The sequence below is a fragment of the Rhinolophus sinicus genome, chromosome 4 (assembly GCF_057876585.1).
Source record: "Rhinolophus sinicus isolate RSI-liver-muscle chromosome 4, RSI-T2T, whole genome shotgun sequence".
In the NCBI taxonomy this organism is placed as follows: Eukaryota; Metazoa; Chordata; class Mammalia; order Chiroptera; family Rhinolophidae; genus Rhinolophus; species Rhinolophus sinicus.
In genome coordinates this window covers 63,296,310-63,317,225 of record NC_142504.1, presented here as the reverse complement: position 1 = coordinate 63,317,225, position 20,916 = coordinate 63,296,310, and the positions used below count along the sequence as shown (strand labels likewise).

Here is a 20,916-nt window from a genome sequence, read left to right as displayed (position 1 = left end):
CTTTCTGTTATGTGCTGTTTTCTTAAATTCTTTTTTTCTTTAGTTTGATGGTGAAGTTGTAAAAGGAATAAGATGAAGTGATTGTAGTGAAAAAGGATTTTTTCTCCAATACTGGAGATTAATGTTAGGGATTCCATTTTAAAAGTCTGGTCTTTGGGGCTTCTGATATTCTTGTTAATGTTGTTTCTTGTATAATATAACAACATTGAAATACTGAAAGTATTTTGTGAAATGTTTTTATTATTATGTAATATATATGGAATAGTTTATAGGTTAAATTTGCTTTTCCTTTGCACTCTTTAAAAAAATTAATACGGGCCTTTGTTTCCCCCCTAAGAGGCACTTTTTAAAACTTCTCAACCTGAGTCCTTCCTAGACGGCTGATGGCAGTGGTTATGAATTTCAGACTGCATTTCTAAGAGCTCGGGAACAAGCTTGGGAAATGGGCTTCTTCAAGGTGTCTGTGAACTATAAGTAACCTGGGGAAGGACATTTGCACATTGTGTGACCTTTGTAACCGTTCTTAGAGAGGTTTGGAGCAGTGAACCCTGTGTTGTTTTGTTTTGCTCTCCCGCCCTTTCATAGGCACTCAGGAAAAAGTGCCATAGCTACCCCTTCCTGAGAGCTCCCCCAGTGCCCAAAGTGTGGTCATGAGCATAGTCCTGGGTGGCTTTTTCTTTTTCTTTTTTGGTCTCTGTAGGTCTACTAAATTTAATGTTTACTATACGTCACCAGGAAAGTGATCTCTTTCTTTTTAATTTCAGCAAGGGGAGAGGCGAAGTGCAGAGAGCAGCAGATTAGACCATACTGAGCTCCATTGGAGCAGCTGCGAGCCGTGGAGGATGCTGGCTGCTGAGTGGCTGAGGAGGCCATCATTCTAAGGTGGGAAAGCAGGTCTCAGTGGGACAGCGTCCTCTGCTCCTGGGCTCACCATGGCTTCTGCTCTCTGGCTGGACAGCTGACGTGACTGTAAACCCAAGTGTGCACGCTCCTGGACTGGGTGCTGTCCCAGGTACTGCCTGCTCTTGGGGAGCAGGGCAGGTGGGCATCAAATGCTACCAAAAGCCAGAAGGGGCAGAGCGATGGACTCCAACAAGCTAAGATGGAAGTGACCTGAGGCCTGGCCCGGGCAGTTTCCTCTCGACAGGACAGCTTAAGAGTCGGTACACAGGCTTGTCTGAGGAGCAGTATGCAGGAAGCTGGTTTTCAGGCCACAAATGCTTTCACAGGTGAGAATCCTCCACACTTAAATGAAAACTTTATTTCAACTCTTAGTTGATAGGTAATAAAATACCAAACAACTGTTTAAAATGAATGTACATTTCCATTTATGAACTGAAGACCATTCAGATTCAAGGCCTAGGCTGCAGTGGTGACTGATTTTTTACAAAATAATAACATGTTTTCCTTCTAAGTAGCAATTTGAAAAAGCATTTGACATTTTATGATTCTGCTTTTGTTAAGTAATAGGGCACACATAATATCCTGCAAGTCACTGTTCGCTGAAGGAAATCTGTCACTTGTAGAGCCATGTATAGGGAATGTGTTTTTCTTTATAGAACTGGGAAGACTCTTGGAATGAAAAAAAAATATTGCTGATGAGTAACCTCTCCCTCCCCATCTTTAGTGCAAATTTATTCCTCAGATTTATTCATGTGCAAATGGTGGTGGAGTGGCAACTCTGCTGAACTAACCTTGCAGTGAGGGTGCTTTTCCTATCAATCCTGGTATCACTATCTTACATTGATTTCCCCCTGGCTGTCAGGACATTTTGCAGGGAACCACTTAGTCTGGCTGGTGCCCTAGAGTCATGGCTGAGAAACAGGGGTTTTTAAATTTGGGTCCTAACTAATCATCAGAGAAATGCAAATAAAAACCACAATGAGATATGACCTCACCCCAGTCAGAATGGCTACCATCAACAAGACAAATAGTAACAAGTGTTGAAGAGGCTGTGGAGAAAAAGGAACCCTCATACACTGTTGGTGGGAATGCAGACTGGTGCAGCCGCTAATGAAAGGCAGTGTGGAGGTTCCTCAAAAAATTACGAATAGAATTACCATATGACCCAGCAATCCCTCTCCTGGGTATCTAAACAAAAAATCTGAAAACATTTATCCATAAAGACACGTGTGCTCCAATGTTCATTGCAGCTTTATTTACGTTGACCAAGACATGGAAACAACCAAAATGTCCTTCGATAGATGAATGGATAAAGAAGTTGTGGTATATATACACAATGGAATACTATTCGGCTGTAAGAAAAGATGAAATAGGACCATTTCTGACAACATGGATGGATCTTGAGATTATAATGCTAAGCGAAATAAGTCAGACAGAAAAAGCAGAGAACCATATGATTTCACTGATGTGTGGTATATAAACCAAAAACAACAAAAGAACAAAACAAATAAATTTAGGTCTTGGGTCTTTGTCTGATTTGCTTAACATCCCAGGAAGCCACTTAACTCTTCTGGGCCTTTGGCTCCTTGTGTGTAAAATGGGGGCTGCGCAGTTGAAGAACCTCATAAAATTCAGGGAAAACATTTTTACATAAAAAGTTTTTTTGTTTTTATTAGAGGAAAGTTGTAGAATAATCACAAGAAGTAACCATATTCTCTGGTCCTGTGACTCCTAAAAGTTTGTAGCTTTTCAAATTTTGTGGAGAGAGCAGGTCAGGTTGTCGGAGTGCTTGGAGAGAAATTGTGACTTAGGCTTGGGAGGCACACAGACTTGGATTACTCTGTCTTCACTGACTAGAGCTCTGAACCTGGACATTCATTGAGCTCCTTTCCATTTCCCTTTGCTGATTTGTAAATGTAAGTGGTCATGTGCAGCTCTCACAGTGCTGCTCTGAGGAAAATGAGACAACATAGGTGAGATGCAGAACACAGATTTTTTTTTTTTCATTAAGTTTTAATTAATTTTAATTTAAAGTTCCACATGTGGCTTGTGGCTAGCATACTGGACAGCACAGAACCTGAGCTCTGGAGGCAACCACCGTGGACAGCAGCATCCACTAAAACATGAAGAACACAGATTTTGATGCTTTCCAAGCCTCGGCTGTTTCCTGATACGGAGTCGCAGTGTGGAGCCAGGTTGCCTGGTCCAGGCCTTGCTGCTCCTTGTGCTCAGACCTTTGAGTGAACTCCTTGGGCCTCTTAGCATTTACATCTGTAATATGGGAACCTCCATCTTGCGGGTGGTGCTGGGGGAGGTCTTCCTAGGGTGGTCATGGCTCTTTGAAAATGAGTGAAACAGCTATTTGAACATAGATTCAGAAGAATACACAAAATTAAGCTTTCTAGAACCACCTTCAGACTTCCAGCCTTGCTGGTCCGAAACCATACCCTTTTTGTCCTCTCTTAATGAGTACACTTTAGCTGTTACAGTCACATGAGCTGCTCCTTGGTTGTGGGCTATGCACAGGGCCCTGTGTCACCTCCTCATACACTTGCTCTCAACCATCCTCTTGAAGCTCCTCCCCAGCTCATATTTTCTTATCTTCCTTTAACTCATAGTTTTCCCAAGAACTCTGTTTCTTTACAAATTTGGCCTCCTCTCAGTTGCATTAGCCCACCTGAGTAATAATCATACTACTAGTAGTAGTAAAATAATAACCACGACTAATATTTTAGAGAACTCACTGAGTGCTTTACCTGTGTTACCTCTGTCAATCGTCATAACAACTCTGAAGCCAGTGTTAATGTGCTGGTATTGCTGGTGCAGGGGGCACACTAAGAGTAGCCAAGGAGTCAGACTGAGCTGGTGGCCTTCTAGCACTGTGTACGACCTCAGCTGCACTTGGGGCTCACCTAGGGAGACTTACCACTCACTGCCTGGGTCTCACCCTCAGAGATTGGGATTTAATTGGTCTCTGCATCACCTAACCCTGCTAAATCAGGACCTGCTTCCTAACAAGATCTCCAGGTGTCAGTGCACATGAAAGTCTGGGAAGCACTGAGACCCAGCACTGTACAGATAGTGGTGTTTAGAGGCGAGGGATGGGTTGGGAGAGTCAGTTTTTAAGAAAAGGAACTTAGTTGTCTCATTCCTTCAACAGGGATGATTAAATTAATCAATCTGATTATTCTTAAGGAAACTTAAGTGTTGAGTGTTAGTTATGAGAGCCGGGCACAGTACCTGTAGCACCTGTGGAGCAATGGTTTTAGCTTCCCAACACCTCTAGAAAATAACTAGTGGTAAAATAAAGGAAATGTAAGTACCCAGCCTTCTCTGGAGGAGGGTCCCTGTAGAATCAGTTCATTTTTATTCTTGGCCTGCCCTTCTCATCTTTCTGTGTTCACATAGTTGGTAAAAGTTACTTATGATGTAGGATGAAAGAGCTAATCTTCTGTCCCTGCCTGAGCAGCTGGGTAAAGCTGTAGTCGTAGACAAAGGTGAGTAGGAGGCTGGTGCCCACCCCCTTAGTTGGTTTGCTATTCATATGTGTTTTGACTGTAGTCTTTTATTATCTCAGGGCAACTAAAGATGCTAACATCTTAGTTTCTGGAGTTGAAGGAACTTGCACTGATTTTGCTGATTCTCTATGCTAATAGAAAGGAGCCTTACTTAGGTATCTTAAATGGTGAAAGGGTGAGGCATTTTTCCTTGGCTTTAAATCTTGTTTTGGAGCAAGACAAAAGTCACTATGCAGTTAACCGTATCTCTACTTTAAAAATTTAGCAGTTTATGTTTTATGTTTTAGTTCTCATGGGGGAGGCGAGTGCTCAAGATTCCTATTTAATAAAGGCTTAGGGGCGGCAGTCTGGCTGGGAGGGAAGGCTGGGAAACCCATGTCAAACTGTGTTTGCATGGCAAGCCTACTGCTTGTTTGGAATGTGTGAAATTACAGTGATGGGTGGTGGGAGCTTGGAAGGCCCCACTCCCCTTGACACTACTGGCCCACCTGTGTGGTTAGAAGTTACCTGTTACGTCTTGCTTCCTGTGTGAATGTAGGTATACCCACATGGATACATATTGCAAATTCACCTTCCTAATTATGATTTTCTTAGGCTAATCATTTGTTGCATAAAGGAATTTATGCATTGTTTTCAATTTTCTCAGTGCATATAATTTATAAATGATTTTAATTATCTTGTATATTATTTTCTAACAAAAAACTTAAATTTTCCCTTTTACAAGTAATACCTGCTCATTGTAAGAAAATTTTGAAAGCAGAGAAAAGTCTAAAGAAGAAAAATAATTACCCATACATGGTCTTGTCATATGAAGCTTTCCACTGTGAACATTTTGGCTTATGTCCTTTCAATATATTCCCTGTTCAAATTTCTTCCTACAGAACTATGTTCGTAATATATATTCAATTTTATAACCTGGTCATTCTTTTTTAACATTACATTATGAGCATTTTCTTTATAAATGTGATTTAAAATTGCTTCATAACATTCTTTTATGTATGTGTACTTGAATTTTAAAATTGTGCTCTTATTGTTGGATATTGGAGTTTTTGACAATTTTACCCATATAAATAATGCTTTGATGAACACCTTTGTGCAAAAAGCTCTTCTGTATGTTGGGTTGTTTCCTTAGGATAAACTCCAAGAAGCACAATTGTTAGGTCCAAAGATGTGAACTTTATTAAAGTTTATGGTTGAATTTCCAAAGGGATTGGTTGATCCTAGCTTCTGAGACTGTGCTGAGCTCAGTTTCTTCCAGTTGCCTCTTCACTGTTTCTGTGGCCTGTCCCTGCCAGTCAGCTGTGAGATGGAGCTACCCTGCCTGCCCTGCGGGATGTCGTGGGATTAATATATGTTTGTGGAGCTCTTTGCAGCATGCTGGTATAAAGGCTACCTGAGTGCCACAGTTATGATGACAATGCTAACATTTCGTTTAGGCAAAGGAAAAACTCAGGCATCCTAAATTTACTGTGTTTGTTCTTTCAGGCAGTCTTTCTATGTGGCTATAGTTCACTGAGGCAATGATGTAGATCAATAGACTCCAGGAAGATAAGACTCTTGTAAAAACAAACCCCCTGTACCTCTGGGCAGATAGAAATGGCAATCCTTCCAGGATGTGTCAGTCAGCGCCCCACTGAAGTGTCCTAATAGAGATGGAGATTTTATCTGAGGTTTACTGTTCTCTCAGTGACTTAGAAGGCACCCTGCCTGGGTTATCACTATATGCATCCTCCTCCCCCAACACCCTTACATACTGTAAAGGTTTTGCACAGTTTTCTTAGTCTCTTTGAATCATTTCATTCAATGTTAGAAAAAACATTTTACCTTGGATAATGAGGTAAATGCACCAAATTGCTTTAGAATTTACAAGTCTTTCTGTGAAAAGAATAATTAGGTCTAGTTGTTAAACAAATTAAGATTGTTTTGCTCATAAAGGAGAAGGATGGGGTGGATTTATGGCCAAATTCTGGAAGAAGATATTTAAATTGGTTTCTTTACTGTAGAGTTTTTCAGAGTTTAATATGAGACTGTGCAATATGAAGGTCCCAAATAGGCAAATGGTTGAGAGCATTTCCCAAATGACAAGACCTTGAAGTCTTTTTAGAAAGAAAACCATGGAGGGAGAGTCCCCCACAGCCTGTGTTGCCAGTCTATGATGTTGCCCTCCTTCTATCTGCAGGTCAGGTGTCCCTGTCCTGCCTGCACTGATGCAGCAATTTCCCAATCGGGCTGCTTTTACCAAGCACATGTGTATGGACCTCTTGCCAGACATATGTAAAGTGCTGCAGCTGAAAAGAATGTAACGAAGCAGTCTGTCTTTCTGCCTCCATTCTCTCCCCTCTGTAGTTCTGCCAATATTCTTTAAAATGCAGCTTTAGTTTACCTTCTCTTGCCCCCAAACTTTCTGTGGCTCCTTACTGCTTCCTAAAAAAGAGTCCAGACTTCTCAAGGTGACAATTAATTTCGCGAACTTGCCACCGTGTGCTTACATTTGCAGTACTATACAAACAGTTCAGTAAGGTTTCATAACCTTGGTATATCAGTGTCTCACAGTTGTGTTTGTGTCGACATGTGGCGGTGTCTTGCTGAGTGGCGTTCATTATTGTTGTTGCCGGTTTTGATGTGCCGTTGTGAGAATGTCTGAGCTTGAATTAGAGCAATGAACAAACATTAAATTTCTTGTTAAACTTGACAAGAGTGGAAGTGAAATCAGGGACATGTTAGTCCAAGTTTATGGAGATAATGCCATGAAGAAAATAGCAGTGTACAAATGGATTAAACATTTTTCTGAGGGGAGAGAATGTATCACTGATGAAGAGAGGTCAGGGCAGCCAGTAATGATTAGAACTGACAAAAACATTGCAAAAATTTGCCAAATTGTGCGTCAATATCGTCGGCTGATTGTGAGAAGCATAGCAAAGCATAGTAAACATCAATAGAGAAACAGTTAGGAAAATCTTAACTGAAAATCTTGGCATCAGAAAATGGTCCCTAAGGAGCTCACCAATGAACACAAGCAAAGGAGAGTTGAAGTTTGCCAAGACCTTTTGGAGAGGTAAGACAATGTTTTGGGTCATGTTATCACTGGTGATGAAACATGTGTGTACCAATATGACCCTGAAACAAAGTATCAAAGTACACAATGGAAGTCAGCCAATTCTCCATAACTAAAAAAGTTCTGTTAGTCCAAATCAAGAGTCAAAATGATGTTGCTAACCTGTTTTGATGTTAGAGGGATTATTCATTATGAATTTGTACCAACTGGACAAACAGTTAACCAAGTTTACTATTTGGAAGTGCTGAAAAGGCTGTGTGAAAAAGTCACATGAAAATGACCTGAAGTTTTCGCCAGCAATTCATGACTCTTGCATCACGACAATGCACCAGCTCACATGGCACTGTCTGTGAGGGAGTTTTTAGCCAGTAAACAAATAACTGTATTGGAACACCTTCTCCACTCACCTGATCTGGCCCCCAGTGACTTCTTTTTTTACCCGAAGATAAAGGAAATTTTGAAAGGAAAATATTTTGATGACATTCAGGACATCAAGGGTAATATGATGATAGCTCTGATGGCATTCCAGATGGAGTTCCAAAATTGCTTTGAAGGGTGGACTAGGCACTGGTGTCAGCACATAGCTTCCCAAGGGGAGTACTTTGAAGGTGACTATAGTGATATTCAGCAATGAGGTATGTGGCACTTTTTCTAGGATGAGTTCACGAACGTCATTGTAAGACCACATCCCTCTCCCTGGAGCTCACAATGTCGATGTCATCGTGAGCTACACTGTTAACTGGTGCAGAATAGATACTTCACATGCTGTTGTGGAGCTGGGAGCGTGGTCTAGAGAGGCTGAGGACTTTTGCACAGACCCCTGACCTCTCCGCTCACGGACGTCTTCAGCATATGGCTTCCTGTCTTGTTCATTTATATTCTGTCAGTAATGGTTTCTGCGTCCACATTCATTCACTCTACCTGCCTGTGCTCATAGACAGCCTTTGAGTGATGGTTTCTCTTCCAGAGGACTTGGGGGCAGTGACCCCATGCAGTCATTACAGGTCACTGGTGTGTGCCTCTTTGGGCCTAAGATTGAGTCACAGGTCTACATCTACTTATTTCAGGACACTATGTTCAAATGTGAACACCCAGAAAAGGGATGCAGAAATAAACAGTTTTAACCTCTGGGGAATATTTTATGGTTACATTACAAAAATTGAATGAACAGCAGTGAATATAGTAACATGGACATTTTTTTCTTTCAGCTGATTGGTATTTTAGAGTATTTCCAGAGCAGTGGAAGGAAGATTCCTCTTGGCTCCAGATGCAGGATGAGAGTGTGTGTGCCTACACACCTGTAGGCGGTGTCCAGGCTCAGGGTTCCTTTGTATCAAGAGTAAGATGAGAAACCATGCTGGTCTTATGCTCTAATCTTACTTTTTTCTTTTGTGATAAAATTTTGGAAAATGAAGGGTGTTTCCTTGTCCTTTTGGAATTATGTTATCATTGATCTCAGATATGGTATTTCACAGAGCTGACATACGGAATGAAGATTGTCTGCTATGCCAGGTGTTTTCACATATGCAGTCTCATTCAGTCCTTGCACCAGCCCTGGGAGGTGTTCCTATCATCCCAGGTGTATTGGTGAGGGAACAACACTGGCCCAGAGAGGGCCTGCTCAAGGCCAAGATGACTGGCAGCTGCAGTGCCGGAGCTGAAACACACGTCTGTGTGTAATGGAGCCGGATCCTGGTGGCTCCCACTGTGCTGCCTCAGCTTCCTCTGAGCATGTGGGAGAACAGAGAAAAATAGGATATTTCTTTCAGACTCCAATGCAGGGTGAGAGGGATATACGGAGAAAGAGATAGGAAGTTGAAGCTCCAAACTGAACTTGCATTTAAGCATTTGTGAGATAGTGATGTTTGTGTTCTAACTGGGAAAATACAGACTTACATATCTGCTTTATAACATAACCTTACCAGTTTTATGTCATTCTGCTTTGATAATGCATAGGAGTGAAAGCAAGAATGAACCGTGGTGGTGATGCTTGTCCAGCCACGTGAATGTACTTAAGGGCACAGAACTATACACTTAAAAATGGTTAAAATGGTAAATTTTACATTGTGTATATTTTTACACAATAAAAACAAAAAGTTGTGAAAAAAAGAACCAGTAGTGTTGAGTTTATCAGAAGAGTTCCTATTTGAGCATGTGTCTTAATGGAGAGAAGAGGGGGTAGAAAGACATGTGGGAAAGTGTGTGTGAGGAGAAGGGTCTTGTCTGGCTTAAAGGCAGGTTTGGACTGAGGTAGATGTACCCACAGTTGGACAGGCTGGTGAACTGGTACTCCTTTTATATTTGTTTGGTGCTCATTGGGAGGAGAGGCCGAGTTTGTGTGGGCTGCTGGTGTCCCACACAGCCTCTGCACTGCTGGCTATAAACACATGGACCCCACTCAGCAAAGCAGAGGCCCTGCAGGTAAGCAGTCCCCTTCCCCAGAAGGCAGCTTAACAACCATCTGTTAATACAGTGGTACTTCGGTTTTCAAACGTAATCTGTTCCGGAAGACCATTCGAGTTCTGAAACATTCGAAAACAGTCGACAGCGAAAACTGAAGCATTTACTTCTGGGCTTATGGCGTTCGTAAACCGAAATGGTAGTTGACGGAGACGTTCGAAAACCGAGGTACTACTGTGCTTGGGACTCACTTCGTATATAGAGCACTGATCATAACGTTGCTTGCAACTTCATGCAGTGTACTCATTCACAGAGATGTGATAAATGCAGTTTCCCCAACTCTTGATATTTGTAAAGATGTATGGGGCCCGCAGTACTATGTTGTTGTTTGGTATCGGTGACTTCTTGGCGGGCATGTCTGTAATCTCATTCTCCTTAGACAGGCGTAGTGGTGAAGTTGGATACACTGAAAATGTGCGTTTAAGCCAGGTTATCTTGGAAGGCTCCTTTCTGTGAAAAGCACAGGGAGTAGGGCTACGGTTTCTTGGGGTCTCCTTTTGTCACTGTATGTTCTGTTGTGACTTGGGCTGATAGCATGGCCTCCCAAGCTATCGCGTGTGATCTAGAAAGAAGAGAGGAGACTGACTGTGTAAGTGGTGAGAGACTCTGTTGAGACCACCTCAAGAATGTCCAGCATGACCAGGGGCAGGAACCAGCATTCCAGAAACATCACAGATAAAAGGCAGCTGTTACTCAAAAAAAGGTGTTGGTAGAGCGGCACTGTTCCCTGTTGTTGAGTTAGGACCCCCTGGACCTCTTGCCTTATGCATCTCCTTGCGTAATATTATTTGAGTTCCTTCTTGTCCTTACTCTCTGCTTGGCATCAATTTGCAGCAGCTGGTGATGTATACTCTTTCTGAGTCTTCTGAGTTGGTTATTGGCCTGGGATTCTTAGAATCAATTTCCTTGCTTGTCCTTCGAATTCTAGTTGTTCTGTGTACCTGGCCCCAGGTGTTGCCTGCATCTTCTTGTCCTAGCTCGTTTCGTAGAGACAGTCCTCCTGGACAGGAGATAACCTGTGCCTAGGCTGATGCTTGTACTAGGGAGTGCCATTTCCAAGGCGGGAGTTTGTGAACCCCACTTGTCCTGTACACTCTGCTTACGGCTTCAGTTTGGCACTGAAGCTGTCAGCCCCTTTTCCTCTTTTATTAAACATCCAACTTTGACCTTTGCTGGTTACCTTCTGCTGTTGTCCAGTCTTGACTAAGTGTACCATAAATATGTGCATATGGTGCCTTATTCCTATTTCCTCAGGGTGAGACGGTTATGGAGAGAGTAAATGATAGTAATTGAATATTACTATGTGCCAAGCAATGTTCTAAGCAACTTTCTATATAGAAGCATTTGACATATATAATCTTATTCAAGCCTCAAGGCAATTCTATAAAATAGGTACTATTATGAAGCCCTTTTGACAAATGAGGAAACCAAGGCACGAGGTTAAGTCAAAGTCATACCCCTGGTAAGACAACTAGCTGAGATTAGAACCTGCAACCTCTGTAGTCAGCACAAATAACTGATTGTACCTTGAGTATGGTCAAAGCCAGCCTTATCAGGAAGTGTTTTCCTTCCAGCTTTTCAGTGTCCACAGAGACCTATGATCCAAATGCTGCTCTTGGAGAGGTGGTTTAGTTCATGGAGAAATTCATATTACAGTTATTTAAGAATACTTGGCCTGTAAGGGCTTTTTTTCTTTTCTTTTTTTGTCATAAAAATGATAAAATCGTGGCCTGTGTACAAACATTGTTTAATATATGGATTTGCAGCTGTTTACCTTCTCTGATTCTAGGTTCAGTTAGACCACACAGGAGTGTGTCTTATCACTGTGATGGCCTTTCAGGGTGTTTGGAAGGAAGCAAATGCGAAAGCACTAGAGCACCCGTGTTTCTTCCCATGTCATGTTATGCGCGGCCTATATTGTTCAACAATCTAGCTGGTATATTTTCCATTCAAACCTTATTTCTCACAAATCTTTTTCTTCTCTTTAAAAAACATAAAATGAGCAACGAGAAAAATTCCAGTTACTCGGATATATTGGCTGATATTCTAGAATGGAAGAAAGGTCTGCCTGCCTCATGCTTCTGGTTTGTGCCTGCCTAGTGTTGCTCCAGTCAATGCTTGGACATTGGGCAGCACTCATAGCGCAGTGAGGAGGTTCTTTTGGACCTGGAGCATACAGATTCCAGTTCCACGCTAGAGAATGCCTCTTGTGGACATCTAGCAGGCCATCTTTCACAGGGCCATTTCTCTGTGCCAGGACACAGCAAGGATAGAAGAGGGTGAACTTGGGCTTATAACGTATGGGTTTTGATCTAAGTCCTGTCTGCCATTTGTTAAAGGTGGGATTTGGGAAAGTTACTGAATCTGGACTTCAGTATTTTTTCCCTGTGAAATTGGAGTCCATATTTCTCTATAAAATATGGATCTCAACTCCATATAGCTATGATAGCTAAAGAGAGAACCTAGGTGACAGTGCTGAACAAGGCCACCAGTTTCCCTCCGTGGCATTCCTGCCATTCTGAAAAGACCTGGGAACTGTGTTGTGAAGTCTCCCAGAGTCCGCCAAGGCCTTGATGTGGAGGCAGGACTCAGAAACAGCTTATCCAGGGTGAGGCTTCTCCACCTGGGCCCAGGTCTCTGCTGTACCTGCCTTTAGCTTTTACTTCATGTGTCTGTGGCACATTCACAGAGGGTGAGTATGACAGGGATGCAAATTACAACTTAAGCCTGGCTATGTAGCTGCATGTGAACACTGCTGACACTGTTTTGATGGTTGAGGTACTGGGACCTATTGGTCAAACAGGGAGAGGGAATTATAGATAGATTCGATGGTTAACTCTGTCTCTGTCCTGCCCTTCTACGGGTTTGTGATGTGTGGTCATAGTATAGGACCTGATGTATAGTCCACACCTCTACTGTTTCTTTTTACAGTTTTGAGCAACTCTGCCTGGGTGTTTTTTGTTGCAGTTATTTATTTGTTTGTTTGTTTTTTTGGTGGGGAGAGCAGTTATTGGTCAAACCTATTTTCTAATGTTAAATATTAATATGTTGGCTTATATTAGACTAACCCAAGGAAAAACCAACACTGGGAAAATTCATTTTTGTTGCTGTTTGTTCTTTCTTTTGTGGTCCCACAAGGCTGTTCTGCTGGAGCCCTCTGTCTGCTTTGGGTTCATGCCCCCTCTGTCTCCCTCCTTTTTCTGGCACTTGCCAACGCTGTTGTCTGTTTCCTCAAAAAGCTGTTCTCTTGGAAAGTGACCCAAGTGGTGAGGGCACACTGGAGCAGTGGACATACAAGCCCTGGGTCTGGCCAGTTCTCCTACTGGGAACTACATACCTTCACGAACATTTTATTTCTCTGAAACCATCCTCATCTGTAACATGGGAAATGTATAAATGCCCACTTTCTTAGGTGGTGATACAGAGCCATATTTTTAAAAAGCGTATAGAAAGTGCTGTGTAAATTTCAAAGTGTTACACAAGAGTTAAGAAATCTAATAATGTTTAGATGACTTAGAGCCCTTCTTGTATCTCAAAAATATCGCAGTTTGGACAACCATTTATATATGATCATTGTGCTTATGGCTGATATCCTGATTACAGGAGTGACCTTTCTGGCTTTGAATAGTGACAGGAGGCTTTTCTGGACATTTTCACTCTACACCGTCTCTGCAACAGCTGTGTGTAAAGATGGCTTTCCTAGCAATAGCGGTTTTTCTATTCGTGAAATGTTTGTAATTGGAAGATTAAAGTCTGCAGCAATATGGCCTGGTGGAAGGGGAGCTTATCTCGTGACTGGATCAGCGCTGGCTCCCCACTGATTAGCTGTGTGGTAGTGAGAGTGAATGTCCACCTCTGTCTCTCAGGTGGATAGTCCCTCCCCTGTGAGTTTGTCATGAGGGTTTAATGAGGTCTGTCAAAATTCTTAGCAAACTCCTTGCACCAACTCATGTCCATACAAGTAAATGTTAATTGAAATTAAAGTTTATTTTTTTAAATTTAAGATTTATAAGTGAAATTACCCACTAAATAAATAAGATGTTTCTGCTGTGGAGTGAACTGCTAAATTGGGTACCTGGTCATGAGTCCAGGGGAGAGATAACTGAGGTGGAAGCTTTGAAAGTTTTTATTAATGAATTATAGAAACTCATCAGATTTTATTTATTTATTTATTTATTTATTTATTTATTTATTTATTTATTTTTAAAAATCAGTATTGGCCTTGATTTCCAATCGCACCATAAGTGAATACCTTGTCCTGTGGGCTTCACTGAAGCACCCTTAGTAGTGATGTTTGTTTATTCATTGTCCATCTGTTGTTATTCATCTACTCTTGGCCAGGGATGGAGGAGCAATGAAAATTAATTTGGCATCTCTCCTAACCTTAGTGTCCTCTTTTATTAGAAGAGGTAACTTACATGTGTGGACAGAATAGAAATTTGTGAGTGCTAAGGAATGTACTGATGATAAGCTCTGGGGTTTCCTAGCAGGAGGAAACTTGGGTTTTCTAGGGGCGGCTTAGAAAGAATGAGCTGAGCCTGGAGTGCAGGGAGGGTCCAGGTAGAGGAGATAGAGGGAATCTAAGGCAGGAACAGTGAAGGCACAAGTAGCTCTATGACCACGAGTTTGTGGAAGTGGGCGGGCAGTCAGAGTGAGGGTTTGGCATTTATTGGGAGGTGAATGAAGAGCCTGTGAAGGTTTCAGGCCACAGAGTGACTTTATCAGAGCTGCTATGGCAGCAGTGTTTCTGAGAGAGTGGAGGTGACGGAGGCCAGGCAGAAGGAAGTTCATGCTTGGCCATAGATTATGCTCAGCTTGGCACATTTTTTTAAATTCCCCTTCACCTTCCCCCTTGATGTTCCTGGGTGTCGTGCAGGGAGGCCTGCGGGGTCTCTGCTCCCGCTCCCCATACAAGAACGCAGGATATGGTGAGGCCAAAAAGGAACACCCACGGAGCCATAGGTAGGGGAGTCATACTACTATAGTCTCACTGGAGGCTGGGTTCACTGGACGTGTGACCTGCTGTCCGTTTTCTCTGCCAACTGACTGACAACTCTCCTCCACTCTCCTCCATAGCCGCAGCAGTTATATTAGTGGCCAATGGCTCAATGGCTACAGCTGACAGCCAATCAGCCACAGCTGATGGCCATCTACTACCCGAGCCAGCACCCCTCCACGTGAGGCCGAGAGCCTGTAAACTACTTTCTGGGGCTCTGCCCCCACACTGGGCAAGGTTCACCGGCTTTTTTGTCTATTTATCTCAAAAGCACACACTCTTCTTTTGAGCATAAAGAACATATTCCCGATTGCTCAAAGCCAGAACTATGACTGAGAGATTTATGAACATTTGTCAGCCCTCAGTGAGTGGAAAGAGAGTTGTGTTGGTTAAGACAAAAAAAGAAAAAAAAAGAGTTAAGTAATATATATATGTATATGTATATGTATATGTATATGTATATGTATATGTATATGTATATATTATAAATGTAGGTTTTCCTCCAAAGTAGAATAACTTGCAGTTAATAAGTTGCATAAGTTGAGCTGATGGAATGTTATTTTCTTGCCAAAAATTGCATTGTGTTAAAAGCCATTGTGTGCATTTTATCTGCTTATAGAGTTCAGGTGGCTGTGAGATGACAGACAACTTTGTGAGATTCGTTCAGCTTGGTGTTTTGGAAGAAGGAATAAGAAAGACCAAAACCAAGTTGTGGTTGATATTCACATCTTTTTTTGGGAGAAGGGGCAGACTTTGTGTATCATCCTTACAAAGACAGTGGTTGCCAAATGAAGTTATCAAAATATTAGAGCCTCTCAGCAGAGGAATTACATATTAAAGAATTAAGTGGCATCATCTTGTTTTATTAATATTAAACACTGCACCAAAAAATGACTGCTGTATAAACCTCTGGCTCCCCCACCAAATGAAGACCAAATCCATCTATTCCATTTGTAGTATTTATTGAGCCTTTAGTATGTGCTGGGCACTGTGTGAGGTCAGCCTGCATGGAGTATAAAGCCTGAGCGGGGACTCAGACAGGGAGTAAACAATTGTCTTTACTGTGACCATTTCTAGGGCACCGTAGGTTTACACAGTAGAGTCACCTGTACTGCATTAGGGGAATTAGGAAAGGGCTTTCCATGAGAAATGACTTATAAACAGAGATCAGAAGTATGACTTCGCCAAATGAAGGAGTAGGTGGGGTGGGGGGCAGTCCTGGGAAAACTGGACAGCAGGACCAACAGCCCAGGTGAGTGGGGAGAGCATGGGTGGTGGCTCCATCCAGCCACAGCTTAGAGCTTGCATGGGAGATGGTGGTGGAAATTGACAAGGCGGACAGGTGAGCAGGGTCCAGACAGTGGCAGTAGCTGTGGGGAGAAAGGACACGAAGTGAGAGACAATTTAGAAATAGGTTCTGTTGAATGGTGATTAACTGGAAGTACTGTGTCCGAAGGAGAGGGAGAGTAAAAGCTGATGCTAAGATGTCCAGCTGAGGCACCTGGAGGATGGGTGGGTCATCTCCTGAGCCAGTTAATATAGGAGGAGGAGGAGGAAGAAGAGAGGGAGGGGAAGGGGAGGAGGAGGAGGAGGAGATATTGTGGGGAAGATCTCGAGTTTAGTCTTGGATGTATTGAATTTGAGGTGCGTCAGGACATCACGGTGGAAGTGCTGGACATGCAGTTGGATCTGAAACTGCATGTCCAGCTGTAATCAGGGCCGGACACGCGCTTTGGGCGTCAGCAGTGTGTGCACCACAAATGACTGCTTTCCCTTCTTACAGCAAACTTTTGGGGAAAGGAACCCATTTTACAACCTTTTCCCCTGTGTACACTGCCACTGCCTCTCTGCCCCTAGTGCCTCCCTTCTTGTTCTGCTCTGCTCTGAGCCCGCCATCCCCTGTGTCTGCCACAGGGAAGCCAAACTGCTGCCCTCCCTCCAAAAACGAAAACTGCTGTGGCTGAGCTGTTCTTGCAGGGGGTGAAGCCAGCTCTCCATTTTTGTGTGAACCTAGCAATAATGCTAACACAAGCCTGCAGGTGGCCAGCTTTACTGAAGGCTGCATAGTCAGCAGGAGCTAGATAGGAGAAAAACTTTTAAAATGGACACTTAGTACATCAAGTGAGACAATTTACAGAATTTGAGAGAAAAGCAAAAGTTATATTCTTCACAAATGATCCCCGCATGGGGGCAGCCAACTCTTGCCCTTTCTTGTCTGCAGGTTGGCTCTTGAGAAAGAGAGCTCCTTCCTCCATGGAGCCTTTCCCTGTAAACCTCTGTCTTCCTCGTTCTAGGAAAACCACGCTTCCTACTTCCATGTCTTGCCCTGGGATCCACCTCCTCTCCTCATGGAGCAGGCTGCAGGACACATGAACCCTACCAATGCATGTAACGTTGCTGTCTGGTCCACGGTGGATGGTGCCCCAGAGTGAACCTTTCTTTGGTGTCTCTGGGCCAGTGTGAGTTGAAGCTGTGTCCTGTGTTCTCCTGAGTGTTCAGTTCTTCTCTGGTGACTTGTGTGCACATGTATCTACACAATCACACGTCTCCCAAGCACCTCATATTTTCTTCCTGGAGGCAGTAAAACCTGATCAGAGACTTCGGTCGACAAGCATCTCTTCCTGCACATTATCACAGGCTTCCTCCTGTCTTCTCCTGCTCCAGACCATGCTCAGAGTCCACCGACATGCAAGGAAGAGGTGGAGCCCGTCACCGGGCCTTTCAGAAAAGGGTCTGTCTCTGTGCTCCATGGTACACAGAGCTGCAGGAGCTTCAGGATCAAAGGTTGTTTCTTTATCTCGGATCACACACAGCTTCATCTTATGAGTATTTCCAATGTCTCTGTAAGCAACGGGTATTTTTCATTGAGTAATAATTGAGGGCAAAAGAGGGAATGTAGTCATGGAGAGATAGTATGTAGCCGAGAAGAAAGAGGCTTAAAATAGGATTGTGTGGAATGTCAACATTAAAGGCCCATGCAAATGTGGAGGGCACAGCCCGAGTGGTGGGGGTGGGGGGTGCATTCAGGGGAGGGGTCAGGATGTGGCCTCAGTGGTCAGCAGTGAATGTGTGAATGGGAAGTGAGGAAGCAGAGACAGGGAGTGTAAACAACTTTTTATAAAGAGGTTTGGATGTGGGAGAAAGGGCTACAGGTAGAGGTGGGGGAAGGAGGGTACAGGGAGCTGCCAGAGACTATGTGTTAGATTAAAACAGAGGAGTGGGAAAAACAGGTCCCAGCTCAGTGGGATGGCAAGGGCCAAAGCCATTGCCCTCTTCATGGGGTGGAGGGGATGACAGTGATGCTATAGCAGGGGTCCTGGTGCCCAGGAGAGCACTTTGGGGCCAGGTAGGATCCTGCTTCTTTCCTCCTGAGCCCTGAGGAGGGTCAGTAGGGTATCAGTGACTGTGGAATAGAAATGAAGCTCATCCTTGGGCTAGAAGGAAAAGCAGATCTAGACTGGAAAGTAGATTCTGGAGTAAGTAAAGACTCCCGAAGTAGAAGTGATAACTATCCAACATCTACCTAAAGTTTGGGAGTTCGTTTGGCAGACAGGCAGTCAGAGGTGGAACAGAAGGAATTTGGTATGGGTGCCCTGCATATTATGCCAGGCCAGGCTTTCCTTGGCTAGACTTTAAAGTTAGCAGTCACCTCTGCAAACTCATATATGTGCATGCCTTTGTTTCTGGGTCCCTCTATTTAACCTCTACCCCCCTGTCGTCTGCTTCCTTGGAGGGTTACTAAAGTTCTCTCAGCAAAAGTCTGATGTTACCTGGACCTGAGCTCTGGAGACTCCTAAAGTCTGCTGTCCAGATAAGGAGAAGTTCCATGTGTGGCCACATGTGCCAGAAAAAATACATCAGCCAATTCAAGTCTGGAGAGAGAGGAACTGGGCCAACTCTGCTGCTTTGCTCCTACCCCCACTGGTCCCATTCCACCAGCCCTCATTGATTACTGTTTAAGGTTTAGACGGGCACTCTAGGAGTGATTATATTCTGATAGCAGATTTTGTGGTAATTGTCATTAGTGGGAATTCAAAAACATTACAATAACATGGGGTGTGAAGTTCAGGCATTGTGGGGTAGCGGGAGTAGTTTTTTTGTTTAGTGTTTCTTTTAAAAAATATTTACGTTATATTTGAAATATTTTCAAATGGTGTTTATGGAAAGAAGGGCATGTGTGTATGTTGTATAGCCAGTGATTCTCTTGTTTCTGCTTCCTTCCCAGAATTCATTCTTTGGTGGGAGCTGTCCTTCTGGCACTGTACCTGATTCTAGTGAGCTGTCAGTCACAGGACTCCAGAGATAAGCTAAGCCAAAATGATCAGGCTCTCTCTTCTAGGAATTTGAATCGTGAGCAGAGACATACAGGATTAGAAGGCAGTTAAACTGAGTCATCTGATAGCAGCTCCTAACATAGTGAACACATGAATTCCCATTATATCGCTCATCTAAATGCCCAAGTCCCTGCCTGGCTTTCCTAGGTTTGGCTATTCAGCATGCCGTTCATTAGCCTTACAATAATCTCTCTCTCTCTCTCTCTCTCTCTCTCTCTCTCTCTCTCTCTCTCTCTCTCTCTGCCTCTCTCTCTCTCTTTCTCACTCTGGAAAGTCAGTTAACATCTCAGAACACTTTATTGTAAAATGAAGAAGTTGAAATAAATAATTCCACACCTTTTATTTGAACTAAAAAAAACACACCACAAAACAGTTCATCTATTTCTCCCATCCCTCAACCCCACCTCTGGCAGCCACCAATATGTTCTGTGTATCTGTGAGCTTGTTTTTTTGTTTTGTTTTGGTTTTTTTGTTAATAAAGATTCCACATATAAGAGAGATCATTTAGTATTTGTCTTTCTCTGTTTGACTTATTTCACTTGACATGACTTTTTTCACTTACTGTAATGCCCTCAAGTTTCCTTTATGTCGTCGTAAATGGCAAGATTTCATTCTTTTTTATGGCTGAATAATATTCCTCTGTGTGTGTGTGTGTGTGTGTGTGTGTGTGTGTGTGTGTGTGTGTCACATTTTCTTTATCCATTCATCTGTTTATGAACACTTAGATTGTTTCTATGTCTTGGCTATGTAAATAATCCTGCTGTGAACATGGGGGTGCAAATATTTCTTCAATATAGTGTTTTCATTTCCTTCAAATATATTCCCAGTAGTGAAATTGCGGGATCATATGGTAGTTCTATTTTTTGAGGAAACTCCATATTGTTTTCTATAGTGGTGCATCAATTTACATTCCCACTAACAGTGCACCAAGGGTTGCCTTTTCTCCACATCCTCGCCAACACCTGTTGTTTCTTGTCTTTTGATGGTTGTCATTCTAACAGGTGTGAGGTAGGTGATATCTCATTGTGGTTTTGATTTACATTGCTCTTACGATGGTGTATTCTATGTACCTGTCAGCCATTTGTATGTCTTCTTTGGAAAACTGTCTATTCAGAGCTTCTCATTTTTTAATCAGATTTTTTTTTTGCTATTGTGTTGTGACTTCTTTATATATTTTGGGTATTAGCCCCTTATCAATATATAATTTGCCAATATTTTCTCCCATACAGTAGGTTATTTTTATTTTTATTTTGTTGATGGTTTCCTTTGCTGTGCAGAAGCTTTGTACTTTGACATAGTGCCACTTGTTTATTTTTGCTTTTGTGCTTTTGCTTTTGGTATCAGATTAAAAAAAAATAATCGCTAAGACCTATGTCAAGGAGCTTATCACTTATGTTTTTTTCCTAAGAGTCTTATGGTTCAGATCTTATATTCAAGGTTTTAATCCATTTTGAGTTAAGTTTTTTGTATGGTGTGAGATAGTGGTTCAGTTTTATTCTCTTGCATTTAGCTATCCAATTTTCCCAACACCATTTATTGGAGTGACTCTGCTTTCCCCCATTATATATTCTTGGCTCCTTTGTTGTTAATTAATTGACTCTGCATGCATGGGTTTATTTGTGGGTTCTCTACTGTGGTGCATTGATCTCT

At 42.6% G+C, this 20,916-nt stretch overlaps 1 protein-coding gene across 13 annotated transcripts in view; it reads left to right on the top strand.

Annotated features, from left to right (window-relative positions):
- The window catches only part of LDLRAD4 (low density lipoprotein receptor class A domain containing 4), a 612,879-nt gene that overhangs the window by 248,794 nt on the left and 343,169 nt on the right, over positions 1–20,916 (top strand). For 9 of the 13 annotated variants that reach the window (XR_016021123.1, XM_074340421.2, XM_074340417.2 and 6 more), the window contains one exon: positions 765–1,229. The exons of 3 other annotated variants lie outside the window; for them this stretch is intronic. Coding sequence is in view for 8 of the 10 variants with exons in the window: in XM_074340421.2 (XP_074196522.1) it covers positions 1,190–1,229 (40 nt within the window). In the remaining 2 variants the exon portion in view is untranslated. Of the gene's footprint in view, positions 1–764; positions 1,230–17,226; positions 17,929–20,916 lie in introns of those variants that run through there. One more of the 13 variants, XR_016021124.1, reaches the window with a different exon arrangement.